Source organism: Berghia stephanieae, chromosome 9, assembly GCF_034508935.2.
Source record: "Berghia stephanieae isolate SIO BIC M18660-M18661 chromosome 9, UCSD_Bste_1.3, whole genome shotgun sequence".
NCBI lineage: Eukaryota > Metazoa > Mollusca > Gastropoda > Nudibranchia > Aeolidiidae > Berghia > Berghia stephanieae.
In genome coordinates, this window is record NC_088368.1 from 15,255,967 (window position 1) to 15,270,903 (window position 14,937).

Here is a 14,937-nt window from a genome sequence, read left to right on the forward strand (position 1 = left end):
GGACATATAAAACAGGAAACATCTATCAAAAGCAACTACACAAATTTATACATATCTGATTAAGAAATGAAAAAATAAAACAAAAACACAGATTAAGTTGTATAACACACTGTTCAAATCAATTCTTTACCATTGCGCAACATGAGGAATGACAACTTCAGACGAAGATCAACTGGACACAACAACCAATGCTCTGCACCAAAAATGTAACTAAACACAGATCTCTCTTCAAGTACTTAAAGCCAGGCTGAGCCTGTTTGGACGCATCTTAAGATACCAGCAAATATAGCTATGTCATTCTACTTCACCAATTTGGAACCCAAACACAAAGGATGCATTCAACAATGACCCCAAAAGATTGCCAAACATCAACTATAGACCTCAACAATTTCAGAGACATTGCATCATACAGACAGGAATGGAGATTCCTCTGCACAAATATCATGGAGGCTGCATAGTCGGTCAACTATATAAGTGGACAGCTTTAAGTAGCCTATATCAGGTTGTTTTAAAATTACATAGATAATGGAAAGTGAATCAAGTTAAAGTCGTTTCAATGAAAAATACATCATAATAATTATCTATATTTTTCTTTTGGTATTTTTTTTTTTCTTTCTGCAAACATTTGAATTCAATAGATCACATAGTTTTAGTGGGCAGAATCTATTTCAAGAGGATAACTACTTCAATATATACAATACGTGTTTGATCATGGAGCAAACAAATATTATAAAATAATGCACCATTTACTTTTTTCTTTGCTAAGCTTACAGATATGAAGTACATTTTAAGCCTACAATTTAAGGGTAGAGAGGGTTTTTCACGTGATGCCAACTGAACTGCAGAAAATTTCTTTTTTTTTAAATCACGAGACTTTTTAAATAATTCTAAATGACATTTGTTTATGGAAAAAGCATCTTTTTTCCAAACTATCTGACACAAATGTTGACTGAAAAGATTAGTTCTTTACAGTTTTTTTCAGATGACATTTTATTTCAAGGCAAATCTTTACATATAATTTGTAGATAATTATCAATTACTGTATTTTATGTTATCCTTTTTACCCATCTCCTCCCAACCAGATCTTATTTTTCTTCTACAATGAAACGGTCTTATTACAGCACCATGCAGTTTATACTCAATGCTCAGTTCAATATACCCATCACAGTCCCTGGAATGGTATTGCGATTTATTATGTGGATAGTTTTCATCATGGTCATCACCAATGGCTTTCTTGTTGCTCTTAATGAAAAGTATTCTATTCTCATGATGAAAGCACAGCGGAAAGGCAAGTCTTTACTTACCTAAAAAATAAAAGTGAAATATGTGGTTCATCCTGTCAAAATGGTATTATGTCGGGGTTAACCAGTTGTTACAATGGGTTTTACAGTAAAAATGACCAGAAATTTGAGACTAAATTGTGTCCCTTTTATTTAAAAAATAAGATATTCATTCACTTCAATAAAGCATTAAAAATTATTCTGACTTTGGTACTTTTAACTATAATGTAATTTTGGCATCTAAATCATCCCTACATACTACTGTTTTGAGAAGATGGTTTACTTAGCCGGTACGTACAGTGGTTTTTGTCTCGTGCACAGTGGTTGGAAAGCAGGAAAAATAGGAATACAGGTAGAATTGCCAATCAGGCAAAATGCCCCATACCTTTGTATTTATAACTATAGTTTGTTTCAAAACTCAAGTGCGTGTTTTGACCGGTATTCTTAAAACTAGTGTATGAATTCGATTGAAACTTGGTAACACTACTCAGATTACAAAAAAAGTTATGAATAAATTTTTTCGAGACAAATATGTTATGTTTTCAAATCAATAATAAGTTAGCTTATCAACACCTTATAAACATTCAGGGTAAACTCAGCAACTCTTATCCCAAAACTTACGCAGCTTTATCAATTGGACACAACATAAAGTCATATTTAATTTAATCAAGTATACCCTTTCAAGATGTAGGAAAATAATAAACAAGGTTTTACTTAAAATTGTATGAATTTTCAGTGGAGTATTATCTTTCTTTGAATCATTTAAAGCAATGGATGTTGAAATGTAAAATCACCCCAGTGACATTGCTATAAGACTGTTTAAGTATTTCAAAAATGAAGCCAAATGAGGATGTTTATTTTACAGCATTGAAACTGTCAGTGGTACAACTAACAAATAGATAAAAACAATGCTCTAGGGCCATGTACCATCACTTTGAGAAGCTGTTTGCTACACCAATGAAAATAAGATATGTTTTACCTCATTTCAGTAAAATTCCTTTATTTGATTGTGATTAAATGAAAACACCGCCAGCATGAAAGGAATTTACGATTGCACAATAACTAACGGAGATATAGATTTCAGCTTTTAGATTTACAATGTTTCAAAATCTGAGATGGCTTGCAAAGTATCACAAAAATCTGTTCAGACAGTTGGTAAGGCATTGAGCAAAACGTGTGCACTTCAATTTTGAAACAAACTTTAGTGCATGTTTTATTTGCTTTCTGAAAGTAATTATATGGATTTAGTTAATGCTTTGAAAAAAATGAAATATTTAATCATACATCAGTTATAGCTGCAATTATACAGGCTTGGGGGTCCAACAGTTGGTGTCTCACTTTTCCATTGGTCAAGAAACTTACTCACTGCACTGTACTGCTCCTTGGTTATCTCAGTCTATTCTTGAAATAAAAGTATTACTTTAAAGTCATTATGCCCCTAAAGCATAAGTTTATCCCGGCTTCTATTGTGTGAAACAGACAAAATCAATTGCTTGCTATCTTTTGGGTAGGTGATTAGTATATTACAAAGTTCTTTTCACCAGATTCAACAAACCAAGCCACTTAATCAGTGCTTTGTGGACAAGGGGGTCAAAAATAAATCTCGACTTCATCTGGCATCGATCTTGGTCCATTTGCATGTGAAGCAATTGCTCTACTAACTGAGCTAATGAGACCCTCATATTTGAAATCAACCCAAGAGCAAAAACTTCCCTAGGGAGGAATTAGGGGTATTTTATATTTATCTCATTTATTTACACTCAAGCACGGTTTCCTCGAACTCCCGTGGGGGGGGGGGAGTATAACTCAGCTGTATGGTATTTTACTCATGCCCGGAATATACCTACTTCGAATATTCACCACCTTATGTGGCCAGAAGAAAGCCAGCTCTCCCTAGCTCAATTTGCGGTAGTGAGTTGCAGCTGACACCTGGGTTATTCCAGTCTTTCCTTGGAATAGACCCAAAGACAAATCTCTGCTTGAGGATGAATAAAGGGAATTTTATAATTTATTTAGTTTATTGATATGTTGAGGAAGACATAGCATGTCACAAGGGGGTTGATGTATGTATGGGGGTGGGGGGCTGCTGTATTACAACATATCGTAGCCAACCATTAGCAAATCATGGCGCGTGGCATTGAAATTAGAACGAATGGCGAAGTGATAAGAATAAGCAGTGAGGTGTTGGATATGCCAAACAACGATAGAGTCTGTGAGTGGCTGCGTGTGAAACATTTTGTATACACACACCTGCAGTGTATATAGTTACACACAGATGTAAATTTCAATTTCACAGTAAATCATCAGTGGCTCAAATCACCGGTCAGATTTTTTTAAAAACAACCCTTCAATTATTTTTTTTACATTTTTTTTTTTTCGATGGCTGGGTGAAATTAGTTTGAGGCAACCGTGTTTGAGGTAAAAATTAGTTTGAGAAAGGAATGGAATGATAACAAAGAATAATGATGAAAAAATTTGGGTCATTTGAATGAGTTCGGGGAAACCGTGCTGTATTGTAGTTACATATGTTTCTATTCTTTAAAAGAATAGTTGGGAGTCACATCCCATGTTACATTTTTGCCTATGAGCATTGATTTACTGGGAAATCTAAAACTTTAAAACTGTTTTTTATAGATTGGTATACAAGTAAATTGCAAATCTTTCTTAAATTAAGGGTAATTCTATCATCTGTTAACTTAAATGATTTTTTAATAGAATTTGCTAGGGCATAATGATTGGTCCTTTCATGTTAGGAATCACCTCCTGGCCGCCCTCCTGCCAGATTAATCCTACAGACTTCATTACCAGACCAATCTAAGTTAATACAGTAGTAAAATAAATTAAATTAGATGAGTGCCTATTCCTAATAGCCTTTATTTCCTCACAAATATTGCAGTCCTCAACAAGTAAAGGAAATTTGTGCAAGGATTCATGCCAACATTTGATGAAGGAGACTTGAACGTGAATGAATACCTGGTAACGACAGAGACAGATATTGTACTAGTACAAAATGGACCCCTAATAGGAGACTTGTGTTGTTCTGGAATTTTGGTTCCATATGGTCTGCTTTAAGAATAAATAAAGCATTGTAAAGTGCGTTGAGCTGGGTTTATACTTTGAAATATTAATTATAATTTGTACATTTATTTATATCTCCTTTTTCAGGCCTGCAGACTTTCTCTTCTATACTCTATAAGTTGTACCAGCTTTCATTAGGAATTTCACATGACGATGGAATGGAACAAGATGACAGAGACAGAAGTGAAAAACCAGACAGATTCTTATATTCTTTGTCCTCCGGTTGGTGAAAACAAGACAGTAATAATTTTAATGTGATATATTTCTAATGTCGAGTTGAGTGATGTAGTATCTGTTATACAATGTCAAAAGACTTTTTTATGTCTGCAGCGAAATATCTCAAACTTAGCTGTTTCACACAACTGCAGAGACTATACGCTGAGGCAACATTGAAACCACTGTAAATCCTTTTGCTGAGATAAAATATTTTTTGTCTATATTTTATTCTGACAACAAAAAAAAAGTAATTATAATTTTGGACAGAAATTTTGCCCATCGACTTTTGGTGATTTGAGATGACCTATAACTTTTTGAAAATTATTAAACCTTTTGAAAGTTGCTATCTTAAGAATTTTGACAAATATATGAAGTAAAAATTTTAATCCAAATTATAAAACAGTGTTTTGCTGCTGAATGTATTCATTGATGATATTATGGACAAATAGGTTTAACATTGGAGAAATTAGGATGGACGAAAATCAGCCTCGTTAGTGTTATAAATAGTGTGCTATGTAATAATGCATAATACGAAATAATGTCTACTCAGTCGTCTGTCTATATTTGTATGAGAATTTATTTGTGTACCATTGTAAATATGTCTGTTTATCTGTGTGCTTACATGTGACTTGTAAGAGAAAGAGATAAATACAAATATGACACACACATTTACATATACAGTGGAACCTCAGTATAATAGAAGCCTGAAATCCCTGTTAAAACCGAGTCCTGTTATAGCTGAATTTCAAGGGAGGAAAAACCAAGTGGCCTAAATCATAATTTTTTAAAATCATGTCAGCCAGCCTCTCCCTCTCTCTTCTTCTTCTTCTTCTTCTTCTTCTTCTTCTTCTTCTTCTTCTTCTTCTTCTTCTTCTTCTTCTTCTTCTTCTTCTTCTTCTTCTTATTATTATTATTATTATTATTATTATTATTATTATTTTTTTGTTCTTCTCTCTCTCACTCACTTTCAAGCTGACCGTTGTGTTTGTGTGTGTGTATGTGTGTGTGTATGTGTGTGTGTGTGTGTGTGTATGCAGCAAGGCGCATGTTATACTTAAAATGATGGAGTAATATAGCAGTAAGTAGCCTACTTACACATTACATATACACATTCGGCACCCCTTTTATAACCAATTAGGCTCTAAACCCCTGCGATGGTAGGTAAATTTTACTTAAGGCAAAGAGGCGGGAAAACAGGTATTTTAAATAAGGGAGCGTTCACATATTACGTCATCAAAATTTGCCCTTTTTAGACCCCCCCCCGCCCCTCCCCCAAGTCATCACTTGTCATCATTGACCTGACCCCCCCCCCCCCCCCCCATCCCCCAACAGATGATGACGTCATCTAATTTAATAAAAACTAAAAGATAACTTTAATTTCACAATATTTATTATTCGTTTTTCAAACCATAAACATTGATTATCAACGTGTGATAAAACACATTCAGACATTTTATTAATTTCAGAAACTGTTGATAATTTATGTTTTACGATACAATGGGGACATAAAATTTAAATTTGCAAAGATAAAATCTAACAAACATTATTTAAATTAGGCTACTTGGTGCAGGTGCTATTAAAAAAAATTCAGAAAGTGTAATTTAAAATAGTATAGGAGGCAAATTATTTTATAGCATATTAGTCTTTTAGTGGAATGAATTTCTGTTTCAATTTCCAAACATAAAATTAATTGATTCAAAAATGTTTCTGCCTTGGACCTCTGGCAATGTACCATAAATAGTATCATCAATTTCATCTTCATCGTCATCATTTTCTCCCATTTGCTGTTCTTCTTGTATGCCGCATTTTCGTAAATGGTCTTTCATTGCTGTGATCGAGGAGTGATACAATGAACATTAAGGGCAAGTTCGCCTTTTGAGAAGTGATACCCCTTTCCCATCTTGTTTCTTGAGAGATGGGCAATACTCATCATAGCAATTTATCTTTAGCTGTTTTGAAAGGAACAAACTTTGAAATAGGCTTAATTTGCCTATGTTTTGATGACATCATCTTGGGTCTGACCCCCCCCCCCCCCCCCCTCCCCCATGTCAACACATGTCAACATTTGGTAGACCCCCCTCCCCCCCTAGCTGATGACGTAATATGTGAACGCTCCCTAACCCTGCCAGTTATTTCCAGACCTGTTATGCATGGGTTCTACTGTATCCACACAACGCCCTCAGGAGGGAGAAACAGTGAATGAGAAAGGAGAAGAGAAAAAGGAATGTAAATAATAGAAGTTTGAGAGAAGTCCAAAGTCATTCACATTTATACTTATCCTTTCTACTCGTGAATCACCTATTGTGTGATCAAATTGGGATCTGGATGGATAGAGAGATAGAAGGGAGGTTGGGATGAGAAAGATACTATGTGGATAGAGATTGAGAGCGTGTGATTGGAATAGATAGAGAGTTACTAAACTAGAAATAAAAAGTCATATTTCAATCATTTATTTTGCTTTCTAATACTGATCATTATATTTCTACATTAAATTTGATAAATGAATGACAATTCTCTGACTTCAGTCTCTTTATTTGAAGTGTTTTATCTTGAGCATATGTTGTTTTTTTTTAAATTTCCAGCCACCATTTCACTATAAGTGACAATACGAATTGTGAATGCCGATAGTGATAGACCAAACAAATCCTTTGATCTTTTCATCATTTGATATAAAACATGACTCAAACTTTAAAATGTTTACTTTACAGTAATGGTGTGTTGATTCTCTTTCCCGTGGAGAAAATAATTATGACAAAGCTGCATTCAACTGATTTTGGGTTGATTCTAATTGTGTAATAATAGATAGCATTAATATAGTACTTATGAAAACAGGCTCACGGCGTTATAATGTATCTCTACTCTGGTGGACTGGACAAAGGCCATATATAATAATATTATATTGGAACACACAAGAAGTCCGTTGCATATACACTTTTCGGACAGCGACATGGATATAAAAAACCAGGGGGATCCTCCGATCTTTTACACCTCTTCCGCACTAGGACAGGACTGTCCTGGGACAGTCCTGTCCCAAATCTGATATGAAGTGAGTAGAAAAGTGCCAGAAGACAATAGAGAATAAAAAATTTTTTCGCGGCGGTGGTGGGGTTTGAACCTGCGACCTTATTGGTACGACAACTCCGCCTGGCAGGTGAGAGCGTGGCTCTACCGTGTGAGCTATCCACGAACACTAAAATATTCGTTTCAAACCCAAAGTCATTTCTAGATCCCTCTCTCACCCACTTCTTGAGATCGCCGATTCGTTCGCCACCATCGCGAAGTAATTTTGACCAGCAGTTAAGCTTAATAGCCAATATTCTCATCACAAACATTATAACATAGAAACGATTGAGACATTGAGTATGCTCCGGTGTATGGGGTGAATTTTTAATTCAGAAAAGTGAGTGGAGCAGGCACTTATGTTGGTAACAACAAGATATGAAGTGAGTAGAAAAGTGCCAGAAGACAATAGAGAATAAAAATTTTTGGGAAGTGGTTGAGAGAGGGATCTAGAAATGACTTTGGGTTTGAAACGAATATTTTAGTGTTCGTGGATAGCTCACTTTTCACCGTTTAACTTTTTGGACTTATTCATGCAGTTAACTCGGCAAAGTTACAAGAATGGTTTGCCATTGCCTATTCTTGTCGCCCTCTGCAGTTGGCCAGCTTGACCTGTTACCGTTCGACACCACGAGGAGGTTGCAGTAGGGCTTGATGATGATCTATCTTTGCAGACTTGGCATCATCCATTTGTCGAACGGTGACAGCGTAAAGGGGAGCATGTTTTCACGGAAGACTGCTGCCTCGCTCGGTTGGGAGCGTGATGTTCGTCAGGTCACACCGAACCGTCAGCCAGTTACTAGGCGAAATAAATTTAACAAATGTGACAAAACCAAAATTGGGACATGGAATGTCAGGACCTGTGCCCAAAAAGGAAAACTAAACAACATTCTAAAAGAAATGAAACGGCTCCAAATAAATATTCTTGGCCTGGCAGAGATGAGATGGAAAGAGCAGGGAACCATGTCAAAACAAGAAAACAACATGACATATAAGATCATATGGAGTGGTGGAACCTCTTTCCAAAAAGGAGTAGGGATGATCTTAGACCAAAAATCAACCAAATTTTACAAAGGGCACGTAGCAATCTCAGACAGAGTTTTACTGGTTAAGCTAAGAGGACCTGTAGTTGACACCAATATTATTCAAGTTTATGCACCAACAGAAGAGGCGACAGATGCAGATATGACAGAGTTTTACCATTCACTAGACAAAGCAAAACGAATGTGTAAATCACAAGAAGTCCTTATGGTAATGGGGACTAAATGCTAAGATTGGCAGAGGCAGAGATGGTGACATAATCGGACCACGTGGACTCGGAGACAGAAATGAACGAGGAAACATCTGGGCAGATTGGTGTAGAACAAATAAATTAATGATTTCAAACACCTGGTTTCAACAACACCCAAGAAGAACCTGGACATGGCAATCACCAGGGGACAGAGCAAGGAACCAGATAGACTTTATAGCAGTATCATCAAGATTCAGAAATGGCATATTAAATTGCAAAACCTACCCAGGCGCCGATGTAGACAGTGACCATGTCCCAGTTGTTTGTACAGTAAGGATAAAGTTTAAAGCTATTCAGAGAACAGCTGGTAGAATAAAGAGGGATTACAGGTTATGCAAAGACAATGGCATACAAACAAAAATGAGAGAAGAATTTGAAAATGCACTCGTGATACAAAGCCAAAGTGAACCTGATAACGAAAAATGTGAAAAACAATTTGATATATTCCAAAAGTGTGTCAAAGCAACTACAGAAAAGCATTTACCAATAGCTCAAACAAACAGCAAAAAGGAATGGATGACAAATGAAATTCTAAACCTATTTGAAGAAAGACGAAAATGCAACAGAGGGTCTGCAGAATACCGAACATTGAACAACCACATTAAATCCAAATGCATCGAGGCACACGAGAACTATCTAGACTGGAAATGCTGCGAAATCGAAAGAGAATACAAACCCAACCCCCAACAAGCTCACCAAAAAATAAAAGAACTATCAGGGAAAAGGAAAAGCAAAGCAGCAGGAAGTTGTATCCAAAACAAACAAGGGGAACTGCTATTTGAAGAACAACATATAGAAAGCCGATGGGTGGAATACATAGGCGAACTGTACAATGATCCAAATAGAAATGAACCACCACTGAAATTCAAAGAACCATTAAGCGGACCAAACATCACCAAAAGTGAAATTGAACATGCCATGGAACGAATGAAGGATGGTAAAGCAACAGGCCCTGATGAAATATCTGTAGAGGTATTAAAAAGCCTAGGAGATCTAGCAATTGATGAACTTCACATATTATTCAACAATATATACAATACTGGGAAAATTCCAGAAGATCTCTGTAACTCTATTTTCATAGCAATACCAAAGAAAGCAGGTGCAGTCAGATGCGAAAATTTTAGAACTATAAGTTTAATAAGTCACATCAACAAAATACTGTTGCGTATAATTATCAACAGGCTAAGGAATAAGATTAACCCCGAAATCGCAGAAGAACAATATGGATTCCAACCTGACAGAGGGACAAGGAACGCAATATACCTCCTCCGTGTTTTAAGTGAAAGAGCTATACAGGTTCAGACCCCACTTATCTCTGTTTTGTCGACTACAAAAAAGCTTTTGATAGAGTACGCCACGAAGAAATACTAAAACAACTGCACTCCATTGGCGCTGATGAGAAAGACCTCAGACTCATGCAAACATTATACTACACCCAGCAGGCATCTATCAAAATCGGAAACTCTACAGGAAATTCCATTCCTATTAAGAAAGGAGTCCGTCAAGGGTGTGTTGCCTCACCAGATCTGTTTAATCTATACCAAGAAACAATCATGAGGGGCATAAATAATATGGAGGGAATAAAAGTAGGAGGTCACAACATAAATAATATAAGATACGCAGACGATACGGTACTCATTGCAACATCAGAAATCCATCTTCAAAAGATTGTTGACAAAGTGGTAGTAGATAGTGAAGCCAAGGGAATGGAAGTGAATATCACCAAAACAGAATGCATGGTAATACAGAAAAACCCCGAAAACAACAACACCTGCAATATAACGATTCACGGCGAGCAGCTTACCAACGTAGAAAGTTTTAAATACCTAGGTTCAATAGTGACAACAGATGGAAGATGTAACCGAGACATACGAGCAAGAATAACTCAAGCCAAACAGGCCTTCATGGACCTGGGAAACATTTTGAAAAACAAACAGATGTCGTTCGGGATTAGATTCCGAGTCTTGAAGTGCTACGTGTGGCCAATCTTGTTCTACGGATGCGAAAGCTGGACTACAAATGCAGAAACACAAAAGAACATTGAAGCTTTTGAAATGTGGTGCTTGAGAAGGATGCAGAGAATATCGTATACCGCACACAAAACGAACGAAGAAGTGCTAAAACAAACATACCAACAAAGGAAACTAATGCCCTTAATAGTGGATCGACAACTATCCTTTTTCGGACACATAGTAAGGAAAGATAAGAATGAATACCTGGCAAGTTGTGGAAAAATACCTGGTAAACGCGCCCGGGGGAGACAAAGAAAAACACTCATAGACCAACTGAAGGGCTTCACCAACCTAACAATCCAAGAGCTGTTTGAAAAAGCAAGAGACAGGGAGGAATGGAGAGAGATAATTCATGCAGTATCCGAAGCCTGGACCAGGCATGGAACCTAGAAGAAGAAGAAGAAGGATAGCTCACACGGTAGAGCCACGCTCTCACCTGCCAGGCGGAGTTGTCGTACCAATAAGGTCGCAGGTTCAAACCCCACCACCGCCGCGAAAAAAAATTTTATTCTCTATTGTCTTCTGGCACTTTTCTACTCACTTCATATCTTGTTGTTACCAACATAAGTGCCTGCTCCACTCACTTTTCTGAATTAAAAATTCACCCCATACACCGGAGCATACTCAATGTCTCAATCGTTTCTATGTTATATGTTTGTGATGAGAATATTGGCTATTAAGCTTAACTGCTGGTCAAAATTACTTCGCGATGGTGGCGAACGAATCGGCGATCTCAAGAAGTGGGTGAGAGAGGGATCTAGAAATGACTTTGGGTTTGAAACGAATATTTTAGTGTTCGTGGATAGCTCAGGGAGGAATGGAGAGAGATAATTCATGCAGTATCCGAAGCCTGGACCAGGCATGGAACCTAGAAGAAGAAGAAGAAGGATAGCTCACACGATAGAGCCACGCTCTCACCTGCCAGGCGGAGTTGTCGTACCAATAAGGTCGCAGGTTCAAACCCCACCACCGCCGCGAAAAAAATTTTTATTCTCTATTGTCTTCTGGCACTTTTCTACTCACTTCATATCTTGTTGTTACCAACATAAGTGCCTGCTCCACTCACTTTTCTGAATTAAAATTCACCCCATACACCGGAGCATACTCAATGTCTCAATCGTTTCTATGTTATATGTTTGTGATGAGAATATTGGCTATTAAGCTTAACTGCTGGTCAAAATTACTTCGCGATGGTGGCGAACGAATCGGCGATCTCAAGAAGTGGGTGAGAGAGGGATCTAGTAATGACTTTGGGTTTGAAACGAATATTTTAGTGTTCGTGGATAGCTCACACGGTAGAGCCACGCTCTCACCTGCCAGGCGGAGTTGTCGTACCAATAAGGTCGCAGGTTCAAACCCCACCACCGCCGCGAAAAAAAATTTTTATTCTCTATTGTCTTCTGGCACTTTTCTACTCACTTCATATCTTGTTGTTACCAACATAAGTGCCTGCTCCACTCACTTTTCTGAATTAAAAATTCACCCCATACACCGGAGCATACTCAATGTCTCAATCGTTTCTATGTTATATGTTTGTGATGAGAATATTGGCTATTAAGCTTAACTGCTGGTCAAAATTACTTCGCGATGGTGGCGAACGAATCGGCGATCTCAAGAAGTGGGTGAGAGAGGGATCTAGTAATGACTTTGGGTTTGAAACGAATATTTTAGTGTTCGTGGATAGCTCACACGGTAGAGCCACGCTCTCACCTGCCAGGCGGAGTTGTCGTACCAATAAGGTCGCAGGTTCAAACCCCACCACCGCCGCGAAAAAATTTTTATTCTCTATTGTCTTCTGGCACTTCATATCTTTTGTCCCAAATCTGTAACATATAGAATTTAGAGAAATCTTCCGCACCTATTAGCCACTCCCACGCCTCGTTCTGAAAAAAGTCCGCGAAATTAAAGGGGAGGCAAGAGAAAATCAGCTGATCGTTAAAATAGTAACAGAAAAGTGGAGGTGCTCGGCAATGAATGCAAGAAAGACATTTAAAACGCCGTAAAAATGTTTAAAAATCACTTAATGTTATACGAGTAATTACCATCCATAAAAACCTGTCAAATTCACATATGTAAGATGCCAAGCCAAAATTAATAATAAAATAATAAAGAACACGATTGACCGTTGACTACACATGCATACGAGTACCAGAAATATTTTGTAAACAATGTAACACAATATAATGTGTAAGTTTCAAAGCAAATGCAACTACAAATAACATCAAAGAACAATGTGGGACTACTGTTTTAATTTCATAAAACCAAACGCATATTTTCTGCCCCCGATATTGAACGTGTAGTTAGTATGTATCGTACAAACAACATTCGTTTAGACAGGTAGTCGGGATTCTAGCGCCAGTTTTATTTGGGCAACCGTGATTGGGATTTCACTCAATGCACTTATTATTATTATTATTATTATTATTATTATTATTATTATTATTATTATTATTATTATTATTATTATTATTATTATTATTATTATATAATAATATTAATAATAATAATAATAATAATAATAATAATAATAATAATAATAATAATAATAATAATAATAATAATAATAAGCAGTTGAAAGCAGTCTTTGGTGTATAAGTGCATATGTACATTATTTCTTATAATAAATGCTTCAAAACAAAACAAAACAAAACTAAAAAAAATAAAAATAAAGAATAAATGAATAAAAATATCTATTTGGGCATTTACTTACATTAAAAGTCTTGAAAATCACAATCACAATCCATGAAAATTAAATATCCCATAATCCGAAGAAGACATGAATTTAATCCAAAATCCAACACAGGAATGTATTTCAATAGGAGACAGATATCCTATTAAAACTATAGCATTACTTGCAAACAACAATACCCCACTCTGCGTTTAACGGGCTTGTGGCCGTCACATTGTAAATTGTGACCGCATTAGGGTAATCGGTGTCCTAAAGACTGACATACTGACATACAATCAATGAGAACTGTAAAGAAGTCCAATGTATTCACATTTATACTTACTCCTTTCAACTCGTGATCACCTATTGTGTGATCAACATGGGCTCTGGATGGATAGAGAGATGAAGGGAGTTGGGATGAGAAAGATACTATGTGGATAGTGATTGAAGAGCGTGTGATTGGAATCGATAGGAGAGTACTAAACTAGAAATAAAAAGTTCATATTTCAATCAATTATTTGCATTTCTAATACTGATCTTATATTTTACATTCAATTTGATAACTGAATGACATTTCTCTGACTTCAGTCTCATTATTTGACGTGTTTTATCTTGAGCATATGTTGTTTTTTTTTTAAATTTCCAGCCACATTTCACTAATAAGTGACAATACGAATTCGTGAATGCCGTAGTGATAGACCAAACAAATCCTTTGATCTATTCATCATTTGATATAAAACATGACTCAACTTTAAAATGTTTTTATTTACAGAACTGGTGTGTTGATTCTCTTTCCCGTGGAGAAAATTAATATGACAAAGGCCATATATAATAATATTATATTGGAACACACAAGAAGTCCGTTGCATATACACTTTTCGGACAGCGACATGGATATAAAAAAACCAGGGGATCCTCCGATCTTTACACCTCTTCCGCACTAGGACAGGACTGTCCTGGGACAGTCCTGTCCCAAATCTGATATGAAGTGAGTAGAAAAGTGCCAGAAGACAATAGAGAATAAAAATTTTTTCGCGGCGGTGGTGGGGTTTGAACCTGCGACCTTATTGGTACGACAACTCCGCCTGGCAGGTGAGAGCGTGGCTCTACCGTGTGAGCTATCCACGAACACTAAAATATTCGTTTCAAAACCCAAAGTCATTTCTAGATCCCTCTCTCACCCACTTCTTGAGATCGCCGATTCGTTCGCCACCATCGCGAAGTAATTTTGACCAGCAGTTAAGCTTAATAGCCAATATTCTCATCACAAACATATAACATAGAAACGATTGAGACATTGAGTATGCTCCGGTGTATGGGGTGAATTTTTAA

The 14,937-nt window shown here is 36.6% G+C and overlaps 1 protein-coding gene across 3 annotated transcripts in view; it reads left to right on the forward strand.

Moving 5' to 3' along the window:
- LOC144979756 (uncharacterized) overlaps nt 1–5,780 on the forward strand; it is a 107,400-nt gene extending 101,620 nt beyond the window's left edge. For all 3 annotated transcript variants that reach the window (XM_078926770.1, XM_078926771.1, XM_078926772.1), the window contains 2 exons: nt 1,083–1,288; nt 4,446–5,780. In XM_078926770.1, coding sequence (XP_078782896.1) covers nt 1,083–1,288; nt 4,446–4,588 — 349 coding nt within the window. In that variant the 3' untranslated portion in view covers nt 4,589–5,780. The remainder of the gene's footprint in view (nt 1–1,082; nt 1,289–4,445) is intronic.
- Nucleotides 5,781–14,937: the final 9,157 nt, after the last annotated feature.